We start from the raw sequence: 16,817 nt of genomic DNA, 5'->3' as shown, positions 1-16,817 counted from the left end.
GGGGGGCACACTTCCTGCCCTCCAGGACACCTACAGCACCCGATGTTACAGGAAGGCCAAAAAGATAATCAAGGACATCAACCACCCGAGCCACGGCCTGTTCACCCCGCTATCATCCAGAAGGCGAGGTCAGTACAGGTGCATCAAAGCTGGGACCGAGAGACTGAAAAACAGCTTCTATCTCAAGGCCATCAGACTGTTAAATAGCCATCACTAGCCGGCTACCACCTGGCTACTCAACCCTGCACCTTAGAGGCTGCTGCCCTATATACATAGACATGGAATCACTGGCCACTTTAATAATGTTTACATACTGCTTTACCCATCTCCATATGTATATACTGTATTCTATTCTACTGTATTTTAGTCAATGGCACTCCGACGTTGCTCATCCTAATATTTATATATTTCTTAATTCCCTTCTTTTACTTTTAGATTTGTGTATTGTTGTGAAATGTTAGATACTACTGCACTGTTGGAGCTAGGAACACAAGCATTTCGCTATACCCGCAATAACATCTGCAAAATATGTGTATGTGACCAATAAAATTTGATTTGATATAAAGGAATCAGCCGGTGGGGATGGCAAAATTATGCTGTGCTTGGAAACAATGACAACTCCTGGTCTCCGACTAGTATTTATAAGAGTTACTGTCAGGCACAACAACAAGTACGCTCACATCCCAGAACTCTACCCCAGCTCCAACAGAGTAAGAGTATCTGGACTGGGTAGCTGGCATTCTGTCTTTCTGTCTTTCTACAGTGTATTCTCTTGGCACACTGACCCATCTCTACACATTCCAGAACACATTCACTGAGCCCCTGTAACCAGCAATCACGGTTGATTGCCATCATTCAGTGACTTTGTGCCAGGTAGCCAATACTGCACAATTTAATTTAATACTGCACTTGCCCTCCAATCCCCCCTTCCCTGATACATGTGTAAATATTGTACTTTAAATTGTGCCTTCCTGTATTATACTTATGCTAAAAAATGTATTCTATTCTACTGAGCCATTTACTTTATGTTCGTATTCTTATCTTTTATTATTTCTTATAGTTGTTGCATTGTCGAGAAGGAACCTGCAAGTAAGCATTTCATTGGACAGTATATACCATGTGTATCCTGTACATACGTAAAACCTGAAACTAGAGTAGCCTCTTGTGTCCTGGAGGAACACCTGACCTGAGTATTCAGAGAAGTCACAATCTTCTGTGGCAACTGCAAGATGAGATATATTCGACACTACTTATCACACACTCAACCACATAAATACTCACATAACTTTCCACACTGGAGTCACTAATAAACTATGTACTGTTAATGAATATGAATATTATACAAAACAAGTGAAACATTTGATTTACGTTTATGGATATAACATTGTTGTCATTAGGAAATAAACCACATAAAAATAAAACTCTGGTTTGTGGTGAGGTGCTCTTGTCTAAACTTGTGAATGTACCTAATCTAAAGATAGGGCAAAGTTTAAAAACAGAGCAGCAGAGACTACTCAGTAGTCTCATTTTATGTACAGGTTTCCCTAACCCACCTGTGTGCAATGTAATGTAGATGGTGTCTATTAATGACTATCTATTTTGGTCAAAATCCCATGATTGTATTAGATGCTTTAATAAAATAAAATGTATTTTACAAACAAAGGTGGATGTCATAAAACGAGACACTATCCAATTCAACATTGAAATCCAAATGTCACTGTGCTCCATAGTTCACTGTGTTCCATTGTTCACTGAGTGTATCACAGCGCATTTCAAACCTGTTCCTGAGGACCCACATGGTGGGTTCCAGCCCCGCACTAACATGTCTGATTCAATGGATCAGCCAATCACAAAGTCCTTGATTAGTTGAATGAAGTGTGTTAGTGCTGAGCTGGAGCAAAAGCCTGCATATCCTATAGAGGTCCCCAGAGGCAGGACTGAAGACCAGTGATGAAGAACACAGATTTAGAACATCAGTCCAACTCCACTCTTCCACTACTGAGGTCAGATGTATGACATCATAAAAGTGTCAAAGTGTGGAGTCCAGGGTCTGCTGGGGGTCTGAAGATGTCATCGCCAGGCAGAGACGCTTGGAGAGCTCAGGACCAACCCGGCGAGTTGTGGAAGTCACACCCTCCCCTCGGCGAATCAGGAGGTCCGATAGCAGTGAGAGTTTCTCACGTTCTGACTTGCACCGACTGTACGCCTGCCAATGACATCACAACGCCGAGAGCAGTTGTGAGATTCAGTGTGGGGAAAGCACATGCTGTATGTGTGTGTGTGTTTGTGGGTGTACTGTGTGTGTGTGGTTTTACCTGGTTGAGTAGCTGTGGAGAGGGGTAGGCAGCGAGGACAGCAGAGGCCATATCTGGGCTGACTCTGTTCAGCTGCTGGATCTGTCTCTTCCAGACCTGCAGCAGTCCTTTCCCAGCCCTGTCCACTTTCTGGCCCCCAGCCCACTCACTCTCCAGGTAGAACGAGAAGCCTGTCTTCTCCCTCTCTCGTCTGTAGACAGACCGACACAGACAAACACACAATATATGAGATGTTACTCCCTTACAACTCTGCACAGCTGTATATTGAAATGACTCATGGATTGAGCGGTTGTATATTGAAATTACACAAGTTGACCATCTATCTGTCACAGCAGCTCACTCACTTGAATGGGGCATCGGCTACCGCTTTGGTTGCCATGGCGACATGGTCAGAGAACTCCTTCCAGGTGGACAGGAAATGCACCTGGACCCCTGTGTGTAGCTGCAGGTGCACCACGGCCTGATGGTATGGATGTTGGAGGACCAAGAGAGACTGATGTTACAGAGGTACTTTGGAAAACTGTCACACATTTACTCCACACAAGTGGACATGGGTGTGCAGGGGTATCATGCACCACAAAAATCTGAGGGGGCCCAAAGTACGTGAAGAAGGCTGGGGATGGTCCGTAGGAGTGCTAGGCCTCGCGACCGTAAATTTGAGAATTTTGCATTTTTCAAACATCTGAAACAGCTTTTTCCTGCAATCTAGAGCCATAATAATTTTGCTTAATTCTACTGTATGTAAACAAATACATCTATTTTTCTGCATATTTACATTTACATTTTATTCATTTAGCAGACGCTCTTATCCAGAGCGACTTACAGTTAGTGAGTGCATACATTTTTCATATCTAAGCATACCTCTTGAGCTGTCTGTATCCTTCTGACTGGTGGTTCTTTATTTAAAGAAACTAAATATACTTCTCTGCATCTCTACTAAAATCTGGGTAAAAGACTGAAAGGAATGGGAGTCTTATTCAGTACATGAAGTTATTGCATGCCAGCTAAAATAACCACATTTAAAAAAATACTACAGTTCTGTATAGAAAACTATAGTGCTTACTATAGAATTCTGTAATAAACTGTAGTATACTGTAGAATACTATACTACACACTGTAGTATACATTGATCATGTGTAGTACTTACTATAGAATGTTGTAGTATACTGTAGAATACTATAGTAAATACTACGGTATACTACATACCACAAAAACACTATAGTTTATCAGTGGCGAACCCTGACTATTGGACTTAGGCCTTCATTTGCGATTTTTTTTCTTCAATACTTCATATCCAAAATCATGGAAATAACAGATACAGAGCATCACTTAATGCGCCCAACATTATATTGTGTAGTCAGACCATTCTAGTGCAGACTCTAGCACAGGAGAATAAATGCTTTTTGATGCCTGAGCTGTGCTTCGGGCTGCAGCTCACAGAGACAGAACATGGACATAACAGCAGCAGTGCATGTAAATCACGGGGGAATCAAGCCAGGAGAAAGAAAAGCCATATTACAACTTATGTTGTGATAATTGCGTTGTTTAGGTTCTATATCGTGGAGCTCCGCCCCATAGGGGAGCTCTGCTCCTAGTGGTTTACCCTCTGCCCTAAGGCAGCATCAGCCTGAGACAAAATTATGCACACACCTGCAGCCAATAGGAGTACAGGTGTCCCTATAAGAGGGGATGCCTCCCCTCAATCAGCCTCCCTTTATCTTCAGCGACTGGACTAGACTGAAGAAGCCAAGAAGAGACGAAGAGAAGACTCAGGACGAAGAAAACGCTGTCGATTTTCCAGTTCATCGACGTCGTCCTACAATGAGCACACCAAGCTTATCCATAGGGTAAGTATTTAACAAAAGCTATTTTCAGAGCTCAATGTCGCTGTTCCCCTTGGCGGCTGTCACCCCCCCCGACATATGTTTCGTGGGTTGAGGGACACAGCACGCCAGGGACAGCCTCATTAATCCCCCACTATGCGCCAGCTGCGCCCTCCTTTTTTGAAGGAGAGGAAGCAGCGTTGGGCATTTTTAGGGAGGATATTCCTCTTGAGGATGTGCTATCAGTGTTAGCCTCAGCTTCTGAGGCATCATCTGAAGGCGCTGACTCAGGAGATGACAGGGCTATTGGGGAAGAAATGAATATTCTATTGGAACAATTCATTACACTGACCCAGATGTTTAACACCCCTTTTCCCTCAGGAAAGTGTGAGGTCATTTACATCCCTGGATGATGACGCCACAGCCTCTCTGTGCTCTGAATTCTCAGGTCTCATTGAGTGGGCTGCTAAACAGCGGGAGATTAAGCTGCCCCCCATTCCCTCCAACCCGGAAGTGGATATGATGGAGGGCGGCCGTTACTCTCGCTACAGCTTGGCGTCAGACGGCGGCCTCCAGCAGCAAGGGAGCGGGCCTCGCCCCTCCCCCCTGCAGCGCCAGAGGTGCCGGCGAGAGAGGTCATTAAAGCGTCATCCTGGCATCACCCGAAGGGCGGCCAGAAGAGACGCCGTTTATGACAGGCGAGGGGGAGAGAACGGAAGACGGCGCAGCGCCTGCTGTGACCGAGCCCACTGTCCCCCCCCACCCTACCGTTGAGGGTATGGAGGAGAATGTTTTTTGTTGATGTGTGTAATAAAGAGTTGGCTCTACCTGACTTTGTCAAAAAAAGAGCCCCTTTTCCATAATACATCCGAGAGCGTTCGACCTTCCTCACTCTTGCTCTCTCTCTTACCACTCGAGTGCAGCTCAGCCCACCACGGTGCGTTGCTGAGCGCACACATAAGGTAGGTATATAAAAGGTAATAAGTTTAAGGTGTTACCTTATAAAGACCTCACTTTACAGACTCCTAGGAGTGCTGTAGTGAGTGTCTCACATAGCAGGCTGCAGTCTCAGCCAGATAATGGCATGATGACGCGACCGCTATTCGGGACGGCGCTCTGTCTCAGGCTAACGCCTCAGTCAGTGCAGTTCAGACCCATGCTGCGTTCACGGAGGGCCGGAATACGATGGTTACGAGTTTAACCAACGTATCGGCGCCCCCGTTTCTCTCAGAACGCGCTGATGCTCACCACACTGAGTGTAGCTCAGTCCACCAGGGGTGCAGAGCTGAGCACACACAGGAGGTGAATGTTAAAAAGGGTATCAAGGCGCCGCCTTGTGTTACCTCATAGAGACCTCACATTACAGACTCCTAGGAGTGCTGTAGTGAGTGTCTCACATAGCAGGCTGCAGTCTCAGTCAGATAGTGACAGGATGATGCAACCACTAATCGGGGATGGCGCACTGTCTCAGGCTAAGGCCTCTGTCAGTGCAGTTCAGACCCGTGCTGCATTCAAGGAGGGCCGGAATACTACGGTTACGGGTTTAACCAACATATCAGCGGCCCCGTTTTCTCTCAGAATGCGCTGATGCTCACCACACTGAGTGTAGCTCAGCCCACCAGGGGTGCAGAGCTGAACACACACAGGAGGTGAATGTTAAGAAGGTATCAAGGCGTCGCCTTGAGTTACCTCATAGAAACCTCACATTACAGACTCCTAGGAGTGCTGTAGTGAGTGTCTCACATAGCAGGCTGCAGTCTCGGTCAGACACTGACATGATGACACAGCCGCTATTGGGGATGGCGCACTATCGCAGACTAAGGTCTCTGTTAGTGCGATTCAGACCCATGCTGCGTTCACGGAGGGCCCGATTACCACGGTCACGAAAGTAACCAACGTATCGGCGCCCCCACCTCTCTTAGAACGCGCCAATGCTCACCACACTGAGTGTAATTCAGCCCACCAAGGTGCAGAGCTGAGCACACACAGGAGGTGAAAGGGAAAAAAGATACCAAGGCACCGTCTTAGGTTATCTCAAAGAGACCTCACATTACAGACTCCAAGGAGTACTGTAGTGAGTGCCTCTCATAGCAGACTGCAGTCTCAGTCAGGAGACATGATGACGCAGCCGCTATTTGGGGATGGCGCACTATCGCAGACTAAGTTCTCGGTTAGTGCGATTCAGACCCATGCTGCGTTCACGGAGGGCCCGATTACCACGGTCACGAAGGTGCCCAGTGTATCGGCGCCCCCACTTCTTTCTGAACGCGCCAATGCTCACCACACTGAGTGTAGATCAGCCCACCAGAGGTGCAGAGCTGAAACGCACACAGGAGGTGAAAGGAGAAAAGATACCAAGACGCCGTCTTGGTTTATCTCAAAGAGACCTCACATTACAGACTCCAAGGAGTACTGTAGTGAGTGCCTCTCATAGCAGACTGCAGTCTCAGTCAGGAGACATGATGACGCAGCCGCTATTTGGGGATGGCGCACTATCGCAGACTAAGTTCTCGGTTAGTGCGATTCAGACCCATGCTGCATTCACGGAGGGCCCGATTACCACGGTCACGAAGGTGCCCAGTGTATCGGCGCCCCCACTTCTTTCTGAACGCGCCAATGCTCACCACACTGAGTGTAGATCAGCCCACCAGAGGTGCAGAGCTGAAATGCACACAGGAGGTGAAAGGAGGAAAGATACCAAGACGCCGTCTTGGTTTATCTCAAAGAGACCTCACATTACAGACTCCAAGGAGTACTGTAGTGAGTGCCTCTCATAGCAGGCTGCAGTCTCAGTCAGGACACATGATGACGCAGCCGCTATTTGGGGATGGCGCACTATCGCAGACTAAGGTCTCGGTTAGTGCGATTCAGACCCATGCTGCGTTCACGGAGGACCGGATTACTAAGGTTACGGGAATAACCAACGTATCGGCGCCCCCACCTCTCACAGAACGTGCTAATACTCACCACACTGAGCGTGACTTAACCCACCAGAGGTGCAGAGTTGAACACACACAGAAGGTGAAGGTTAAGAAGGTATCAAGGCGCCGCCTTGTGTTACCTCATAGAGACCTCATATTACAGACTCCTAGGAGTATTGGAGTGAGGGGCTCTAATAGCGAATTGCAGTCATATATACGATGACGCAATCGCTTGCTGGGGATGGTGCCCTGTCGCAGGCTGTGGCCTCGGTCAGTGCAATTCAGACCCGCGCTGCGTTCACGGAGGGCAGGAATACGACGGTTACGGGTTTAACTGACGTCTCTGCCCCTCCTTCTGGTTCAGAACGCACTAATGTTTCCTCTCCCTTTCATGGGAGGCCCGCCTTGGGCTGTTCCATCACCTCAGTGTTGGGGAACAGCGGCGGCAAGGGCCATAGAGGAATACAGGTCCTTCCTACTGAATGTACCACAGCTTCACGCTCGGCCGCTTTCTCTGTATTGCTGGCAGTGGCAGCGAAGCTGCACCCTCTCACGCTGGCTAGAACAGATGTTACAGAAGGGTTATGCTCTCCAATTCCATCGGACCCCACCCCCATTCAGGGGAGTGGTGGAGACGGTGATGAAAACGCCAGAAAAAGTGGCCGCTCTGGTTTCAGAAATTACGGAACTTTTGGCGAAGGAGGCGGTCACAGTGGTTCCCTAGGAGCAAAGGAACAAGGGGCTATATTCGCCCTACTTCCTGGTGCCCAAAAAGACGGGTGGAATGAGGCCAATATTGGATTTACGCATTCTCAACGAGAGCGTAACCAAACGGCCCTTTCGAATGCTAACGACAAAACGTCTGCTGGAATGTGTCCAGAAAGGAGACTTTTGTACGAGCATAGACCTAAAGGACGCGTACTTTCATGTGCCGGTACAGCCTGCGATTCACCTTTCAAGGGGTGGCGTACGAATACACGAGGATGCCATTGGGTACGCCCTGGCACCTCGCACGTTTTCCAAGTGTGTGGAGGCGGCATTGGAACCGTTGCGTCGTCAGGGAATACGGCTACTAGCCTACCTAGACGACTTACTGGTTCTCGCCCCGTCAGCAGAGCTGGCGATCACTCACACAACACAGACAGTGATTCATCTCACACGTCTGGGGTTCGCTGTGAATTGGAAAAAGAGCGCGCCCTGGCCCAGTCATCAGATTGTCTACCTGGGGATACAGCTAGACACTGTAATGATGAGGGCTCGAATTTCGGACCCCCGAAGGGTAGCCTTGTTGCTAGCCCTGAGGAAGTGTCGTCCGAATCACACGGTGACGGCGCTGTCGATCATGTCACTCTTGGGTCTCATGTCGTCAGCCCACTCTGTGGTTCCGCTGGGACTCCTGCACATGCGAGTCAGATGTGGATTGCGCCACCTTGGCCAATTCCACATCGACGGGACGCGTTGTCTCAGGCGGGGGGCACGATAGGGCAGTTGCCCATAATCGGCCAACCACTGAAGGCCCGGCTGCTGAGAGGGACAGGCTAGAGCGCCGTGGGTTATCTGATACGGTGATCAGGACCATACAGGGTTCACGTGCCAGTTCCACTTCTAAGATGTATAACAGTAGATGGAACGTGTTTTCACAGTGGTGTGTCACACAAGTTGTAGACCCCATGAGCTGTCAGGTTGAGAGTATTCTCTCTTTCCTACAGCTTATGTTTGATAAGCAGAAATCGCCCTCCACCATTAGAGTGTTTGCAGCGGCGATTTCAGCTGGTCATGAGGGGTTTGGCGGAACGAATGTGTTCAGCCACCCTCTAGTGAAACGTTTCTTATTGGGAACGCGGCGGCTTAGGCCAATGCCTAGAGCCACGCTGCCCAGTGGGATTTGGCTTTGGTACTCGAAGCGCTATGTAAGTCGCCGTTCGAGCCATTGAATCAAATACCCCTCAAGATGCTGTCTATCAAGACGGCACTGTTGCTCGCTTTGACTACCGCTAAGCGTGTCAGTGATTTGTGTGCTCTGTCGACGAGACCCGACTGCCTTGCCATTAATGGCGATCTGAGCAGAGCGGTGTTACGTCCTAACCCGGCGTTTGTGCCGAAGGTTATTAGCAGTGCATATAGATCACAGACCGTGGAGTTGTGGGCTTTTTCTCCCCCTCCTCATGGGGAGAGGAGTGAGGAAAAGCTTCATTGTCTGTGCCCAGTGCACGCTTTGGCGTGTTACGTTGAGCGCACAGCAGCGATTAGGTCATCGCCTCAGTTGTTTGTGTGTCACGGTGCGGCTGCATTAGGTAGACCACTTTCAAAACAGCGATTGTCTCATTGGCTTTGTGAAGGCATTGAGACAGCTTACGAGGCAGCGGGGCGACAATTGCCTCAGGGTATCAGAGCTCACTCCACTCGTGGAGTAGCAGCTTCTACTGCCCTTTTCAGAGGAACAGGGGTAGAGGATATTTGTAGAGCAGCGTCATGGTCGACACCGTCTCCATTTATCCGTTTCTATCTCTTAGATATGTCTTCTAACTCTTTGGCTCGATCTGTACTCAGCGTGGCTGAAGGGAGATCTTGAGCAAGAAAGAGAGAAAAGCAGGGCTGTGGATGTAGGTTTCCATCAGGTCCGCTTTGGTTAGGAAGACGTGTTTTTGATAGATATGTTTTCTAACTCTTTGGCTCGGTCTGTACTCAGCAAAGCTGAAAGGAGATTTTGAGCCAGGAAAAGAGAAAAAAGCAGGACTGTGGACACAGGTTTCCATCAGGTCCGCTTTGGTTAGGAAAACATGTTTTTTGATAGATAGGCTTTCTATCTCTTTGGCTCGATTTGTACTCAGCTTAGCTGAAGGGGAATCTTGAGCTAGAAGGAGAGGGAAGAAGCAGGACGATGGACACGGGTTTCCATCAGGTCCGCTTTGGATAGGAAAGCATATCTTGTGGCATGACTCCTGACTGACAGGTTCAGTACAGTAGAGGCATGTATTGATTTGACAGAATGTGAGGTCATCTATCTGATTGTTCAGTTTAGTATGACCCATGTTTTGTTCCTGCCCACTAATCTCTGGGATTCCATTGAGTGAGTGAGGCGGTCTACCGTGTACACAATGTAGAGTGACACTTGGTGTCATTCCATTAGTGGTCGGTAGTGTTTTCACAGGATATTGAGGCACATCTATCTGCTAGTACAGATTAGTATGGCTTCTATTCTGGTGATCTGCCCACTAGTCATTGGCATTGCCATTGAACTAGGTGGGGCGGGTCTTTAATCGATGACGCGGTATATTGTGACGCCCGTATGGGTTCTTAGTTGCAGTACTGCGGGAATTGGTTGCAGCCATTGCTAGGCTTGACCTTTTCATTTTTTAATGGGAAGTGTTAGGCTCGGCAGGGAGTACATTTTGGAGCGCTACGCTCCGCCTTAAACCACTAGGAGCAGAGCTCCCCTATGGGGCGGAGCTCCACGATATAGAACGATTAGTTACCGGAGTGTAAATCCAGTTCTATGAGTGGAGCGGAGCCCCATAGGACTTAAGGCCCTGCCGACCCTCTCTAGTCTCGCTGAAGATAAATATCTCGGGAGGCTGATTGAGGGGAGACATCCCCTCTTATAGGGACACCTGTACTCCTATTGGCTGCAGGTGTGTGCATAATTTTGTCTCAGGCTGATGCTGCCTTAGGGCAGAGGGTAAACCACTAGGAGCAGAGCTCCCCTATGGGGCTCCGCTCCACTCATAGAACTGGAGTTACACTCCGGTAACTAATCGATACTCTATAACCCGTTAGAACACTGAGTGTACAAAACATTAGGAACAACTTCCTAATACTGAGTTGCACCCCTTTTGCCCTCAGAACAGCCTTAATTCGCCAGGGCATGGACTCTACAAGGTGTCGAAAGCGTTCCACAGGGATGCTGGCCCATGTTGACGCCAATGCTTCCCACAGTTGTGTCAAGTTGGCTGGATGTCCTTTGGGTGGTGGACCATTCTTGATACACACGGGACATTTTTGAGTGTGAAAAACCCAGCAGCGATGTAGTTCTTCACACTCAAACCAGTGCACCTGGCACCTACTCCCATACCCCGTTCAAAGGCACTTAAATCTTTGGTCTTGCCTATTCATCCTCTGAATGGCACACACACAATCCATGTCTCAATTGTCTTTAACCTGTCTCCTCCCCCTCATCTACACCAGGGATGGGCAACTGGCGGCCCTTTTGAAAGCCCTCGGATCAATCCTCCCCCCTCCCTAAACGCAACATGTAGAGTGTTGGTCCCATGTTTCATGAGCTGAAATAAAAGATCCAAGAAATTTCTCATATGCATAAAAAGCTTATTTCTCTCAAAATTTGCCCACAAATTTGTTTACATCCCTGTTAGTTAGCATTTCTAATTTGCCAAGATAATACATCCACCTGACAGGTGTGGCATATCAAGAAGCTGATTAAACAGCATGATAATTACACAGATGTCTCAAGTTTTGAGTGAGCGTGCAATTGGCATGCCGACTGCAGGAATGTCCACCTTCTCTCAGCACATATCCAAGCTGCAAGCTAAAGTTAAATCTACATCTGGTTTCCTCTATCGTAATCGCTCCTCTTTCACCCCAACTAACCCTGATTCAGATGACCATTCTACCCATTCAACCTCAGGAGGCTGAAGAAATGTGGCTTGGCCCCTAAGACCCTCAAAGTTTTACAGATACACAATTGAGAGCATCCTGTCGGGCTGTATCACCGCCTGGTACGGCAACTGCACCGCCCGCAACCGCAGGGCTCTCCAGAGGGTGGTGTGGTATGCCCAACGCATCACCGGGGGCACACTGCCTGCCCTCCAGGACACCTACAGCACCCGATGTTACAGGAAGGCCAAAAAGATCATCAAGGACATCAACCACCCGAGCCACGGCCTGTTCACCCCGCTATCATCCAGAAGGCGAGGTCAGTACAGGTGCATCAAAGCTGGGACTGAGAGACTGAAAAACAGCTTCTATCTCAAGGCCATCAGACTGTTAAATAGCCATCACTAGCCGGCTACCACCCGGTTACTCAACCCTACACCTTAGAGGCTGCTGCCCTATATACATAGACATGGAATCACTGGCCACTTTAATAATGTTTACATACTGCTTTACCCATCTCCATATGTATATACTGTATTCTATTCTACTGTATTTTAGTCAATGCCACTCCGACGTTGCTCGTCCTAATATTTATATATTTCTTAATTCCATTCTTTTACTTTTAGATTTGTGTATTGTTAGATACTACTGCACTGTTGGAGCTAGGATTTTTTTTTTTTTACATCCCAGCCCCCGTCCCCGCAGGAGGCCTTTTGCCTCTTGGTAGGCCGTCATTGTAATGAAGAATTTGTTCTTACATTTACATTTTAGTAATTTAGCAGACGCTCTTATCCAGAGCAATTTACAGTTAGTGTGTGCATACATTATTTTTTAAATTTAAATTTTATTTTTCATACTGGCCCCCCGTGGGAATAGAACCCACAACCCTGGCGTTGCAAACGCCATGCTCTACCAACTGAGCTACATCCCTGCCGGCTACGACAGAGCCTGGATTCGAACCAGGATCTCTAGTGGCACAGCCAGACCACTGTGCCACTCGGGAGGTTTCTTAATTGACTTGCCTAGTTAAATAAAGGTTAAATAAAAATAAGTAAGTAACCTTGTCCGAGTCCCATAGTTGAGTTAGTTTCAAAGACTAAAAACTTGCTCATATAGTATTTTCAAAGACAATTCCACCCACTATATTATCAAATGACTGTAAATTATCTTGTGAATTATCGTCTCTTATAACCAAAAAGAGCTTCTGGATATCAGGACAGCGATTACTCACCTCGTATTGGACGAAGATTTTTTCTTCAACGAGGCGGCCGCGAAGGATATCATACAGACACCCGACAAGGCCCAAATCCCCGTCATTCGCGTGAAGAAGAGACGGAGATATCGTGGACGCAGATCGGGGTGCCTTGTAAGGATCCGACGGCGAGCGAGTAAACTGCCTCTTCCATCAATCCTATTAGCCAACGTTCAATCTTTTGAAAATAAAGTGGACGATTTAAGATTACGGTTATCCTACCAACGGGACATTAAAAACTGTAATATATTATGTTTCACCGAGTCGTGGCTGAACGACGACAATGATAACATTCAGCTAGCAGGCTATACGCTACATCGGCAGGACAGAACGGCTGACTCTGGTAAGACAAGGGGTGGCGGTCTGTGTATATTTGTAAACAACAGCTGGTGCACAAAACCAAATACTAAGGAAGTCTCGAGGTTTTGCTCGCCTGAGGTAGAGTATCTTATGATAAGCTGTAGACCACACTATTTACCAAGAGAGTTTTCATCTATATTTTTCATAGCTGTCTATTTACCACCACAAACCAATGCTGGCATTAAGATTGCACTGAATGAGTTGTACAAGGCCATTAATCAACAGGAAAACGCTCATCCAGATGCAGCGCTCCTAGTGGCCGGGGACTTTAATGCAGGGAAACTTAAATCCGTTCTACCTAATTTCTACCAGCATGTTAAATGTGCAACCAGAGGGAAAAAAACTCTAGACCACCTTTACTCCACACACAGAGACGCATACAAAGCTCTCCCTCGCCCTCCATTTGGCAAATCTGACCATAACTCTATCCTCCTGATTCCTGCTTATAAGCAAAAACTAAAGCAGGAAGCACCAGTGACTCGGTTAATAAAAAAGTGGTCAGATGACGCAGATGCTAAGCTACAGGACTGTTTTGCTAGCACAGACTGGAACATGTTCCGGGATTCTTCAGACAGCATTGAGGAGTACACCACATCAGTCACTGGCTTCATCAATAAGTGCATCGATGATGTCGTCCCCACAGTGACCGTACGTACATACCCCAACCAGAAGCCATGGATTACAGGAAACATCCGCACTGAGCTAAAGGGTAGAGCTGCCGCTTTCAAGGAACGGGACTCTAACCCGGACGCTTATAAGAAATCCCGCTATGACCTCCGACGAACCATCAAACAGGCAAAGAGTCAATACAGGTCTAAGATTGAATCGTACTACACTGGCTCTGACGCTCGTCGGATGTGGCAGGGCTTAAAAACTATTACAGACTACAAAGGGAAGCACAGCCGCGAGCTGCCCAGTGACACAAGCCTACCAGACGAGCTAAACCACTTCTATGCTCGCTTCGAGGCAAGCAACACTGAAGCATGCATGAGAGCACCAGCTGTTCCGGATGACTATGTGATCACGCTCTCCGTAGCCGATGTGAGTAAGACTTTTAAGCAGGTCAACATTCACAAGGCCGCAGGGCCAGACGGATTACCAGGACGTGTACTCCGAGCATGTGCTGACCAACTGGCAAGTGTCTTCACTGACATTTTCAACATGTCCCTGACTGAGTCTGTAATACCAACATGTTTCAAGCAGACCACCATAGTCCCCGTGCCCAAGGACTCTAAGATAACCTGCCTAAATGACTACCGACCCGTAGCACTGACGTCTGTAGCCATGAAGTGCTTTGAAAGGCTGGTCATGGCTCACATCAACAGCATTATCCCAGAAACCCTAGACCCACTCCAATTTGCATACCGCCCCAACAGATCCACAGATGATGCAATCTCTATTGCACTCCACACTGCCCTTTCCCACCTGGACAAGAGGAACACCTACGTGAGAATGCTATTCATTGACTACAGCTCAGCATTCAACACCATAGTGCCCTCTAAGCTCATCACTAAGCTAAGGATCCTGGGACTAAACACCTCCCTCTGCAACTGGATCCTGGACTTCCTGACGGGCCGCCCCCAGGTGGTAAGGGTAGGTAACAACACATCTGCCACACTGATCCTCAACACGGGGGCCCCTCAGGGGTGCGTGCTCAGTCCCCTCCTGTACTGTCTGTTCACCCATGACTGCATGGCCAGGCACGACTCCAACACCATCATTAAGTTTGCCGACGACACAACAGTGGTAGGCCTGATCACCGACAACGATGAGACAGCCTATAGGGAGGAGGTCAGAGATCTGGCCGTGTGGTGCCAGGACAACAACCTCTCCCTCAACGTGACCAAGACAAAGGAGATGATTGTGGACTACAGGAAAAAAAAGAGGACTGAGCACGCCCCCATTCTCATCGACGGGCCTGTAGTGGAACAGGTTGAGAGCTTCAAGTTCCTTGGTGTCCACATCACCAACGAACTATCATGGTCCAAACACACCAAGACAGTCGTGAAGAGGGCACGACAAAGCCTATTCCCCCTCAGGAGACTAAAAAGATTTGGCATGGGTCCTCAGATCCTCAAAAAATTCTACAGCTGCACCATCGAGAGCATCCTGACTGGTTGCATCACCGCCTGGTATGGCAACTGCTTGGCCTCCGACCGCAAGGCACTACAGAGGGTAGTGCGTACGGCCCAGTACATCACTGGGGCAAAGCTTCCTGCCATCCAGGACCTCTATACCAGGCGGTGTCAGAGGAAGGCCCTCAAAATTGTCAAAGACTCCAGCCACCCTAGTCATAGACTGTTCTCTCTGCTACCGCACGGCAAGCGGTACCGGAGTGCCAAGTCTAGGTCCAAAAGACTTCTCAACAGCTTCTACCCCCAAGCCATAAGACTCCTGAACAGCTAATCATGGCTACCCGGACTATTTGCACTGCCCCCCCACCCCATCCTTTTTACGCTGCTGCTACTCTGTTAATTATTTATGCATAGTCACTTTAACTCTACCCACATGTACATATTACCTCGACTACCTCAACTAGCCGGTGCCCCCGCACATTGACTCTGCAACGGTACCCCCCTGTATATATAGCCTCCCTACTGTCACTTTATTTTACTTCTGCTCTTTTTTTTTCTCAACACTTTTTTTGTTGTTTTATTTTTACTTTTTTTGTTTAAAATAAATGCACTGTTGGTTAAGGGCTGTAAGTAAGCATTTCACTGTAATGTCTGCACCTGTTGTATTCGGCGCATGTGACCAATAAAATTTGATTTGATTTGATTTGAAGATGTTATCTACCAGCTGCTAATGACAACAACCCACCTCCTCCACCTCAACTCGAGACACCTTGGGCAGTGCATCACCTCCATCTTTCTTCCTCCTCTTTTTCACCGCCCCCTTTCCTGCTGCTTGCTCCTCCCCCAGGACCGCATCCCGGAACTTCTTCTGGCTCTGGGACTTCTGGGATCTGTAGGCAAAACCTTATGTTTGTGTTTTTTTGGCAAAATTGAGTACTTTTATGGGACACAGCATGACGAAGTTTGATGTTTTTACAAGAAACACTTTTCCTTCCTCCAAGTCACACTTACTTGAAATGATAACACTTTATAATAACGTCTAGCAATAAACCATTTCATTATGAATGCTTACATTTTTTTATAAATGATTTAAAAAATGCTTTATAAACTATTATATATACCCCCCTAAGGGAACGGTTGCATAGTACCTAGTCCCTACATAGTGCACTACTTTTGACCAGACCCATAGATAGTGCACTTTATAGGGTATATGATGCCATTTGGGACGCAAACCACATCTCTCTCTCTCCAGCCCCCTCACCTGAAGTATTTCTCCAGGTCTATGACCACCAGACTGGGGGTCCTGCCAGGGTTGCTAGCCTGCAGACCCAGGGTCCAGGAGGTCAAAGAGGGGCTACAGTCTGCACCTCCACCCCTCTGCTCCTGGGTAACATACAGACAGCGAGGAGAGAGGGAGGTCAGAATCTGGTCACAGTTTATTGCCTAATATTTGCAAATGT

The 16,817-nt window shown here is 47.9% G+C and overlaps 1 protein-coding gene across 1 annotated transcript in view; it reads right to left on the bottom strand.

The window, feature by feature from the left end:
• Positions 1-1,354: 1,354 nt before the first annotated feature.
• Positions 1,355-16,817, bottom strand: part of eme1 (essential meiotic structure-specific endonuclease 1) — a 33,284-nt gene continuing 17,821 nt past the window's right edge. Inside the window, exons 5-9 of the mRNA XM_084165794.1 lie at positions 16,619-16,740; positions 16,103-16,247; positions 2,660-2,775; positions 2,316-2,505; positions 1,355-2,206 (exon numbers count right to left, since the gene is read on the bottom strand). Of these exons, the coding sequence (XP_084021920.1) occupies positions 2,030-2,206; positions 2,316-2,505; positions 2,660-2,775; positions 16,103-16,247; positions 16,619-16,740 (750 nt within the window). The 3' untranslated portion in view covers positions 1,355-2,029. The remainder of the gene's footprint in view (positions 2,207-2,315; positions 2,506-2,659; positions 2,776-16,102; positions 16,248-16,618; positions 16,741-16,817) is intronic.

This window comes from Coregonus lavaretus, assembly GCF_964263955.1.
Source record: "Coregonus lavaretus genome assembly, chromosome: 1".
NCBI classification, from domain to species: Eukaryota; Metazoa; Chordata; class Actinopteri; order Salmoniformes; family Salmonidae; genus Coregonus; species Coregonus lavaretus.
Note: the sequence above shows the minus strand (reverse complement) of the source record. Positions and strands in the feature narration are given on the sequence as shown.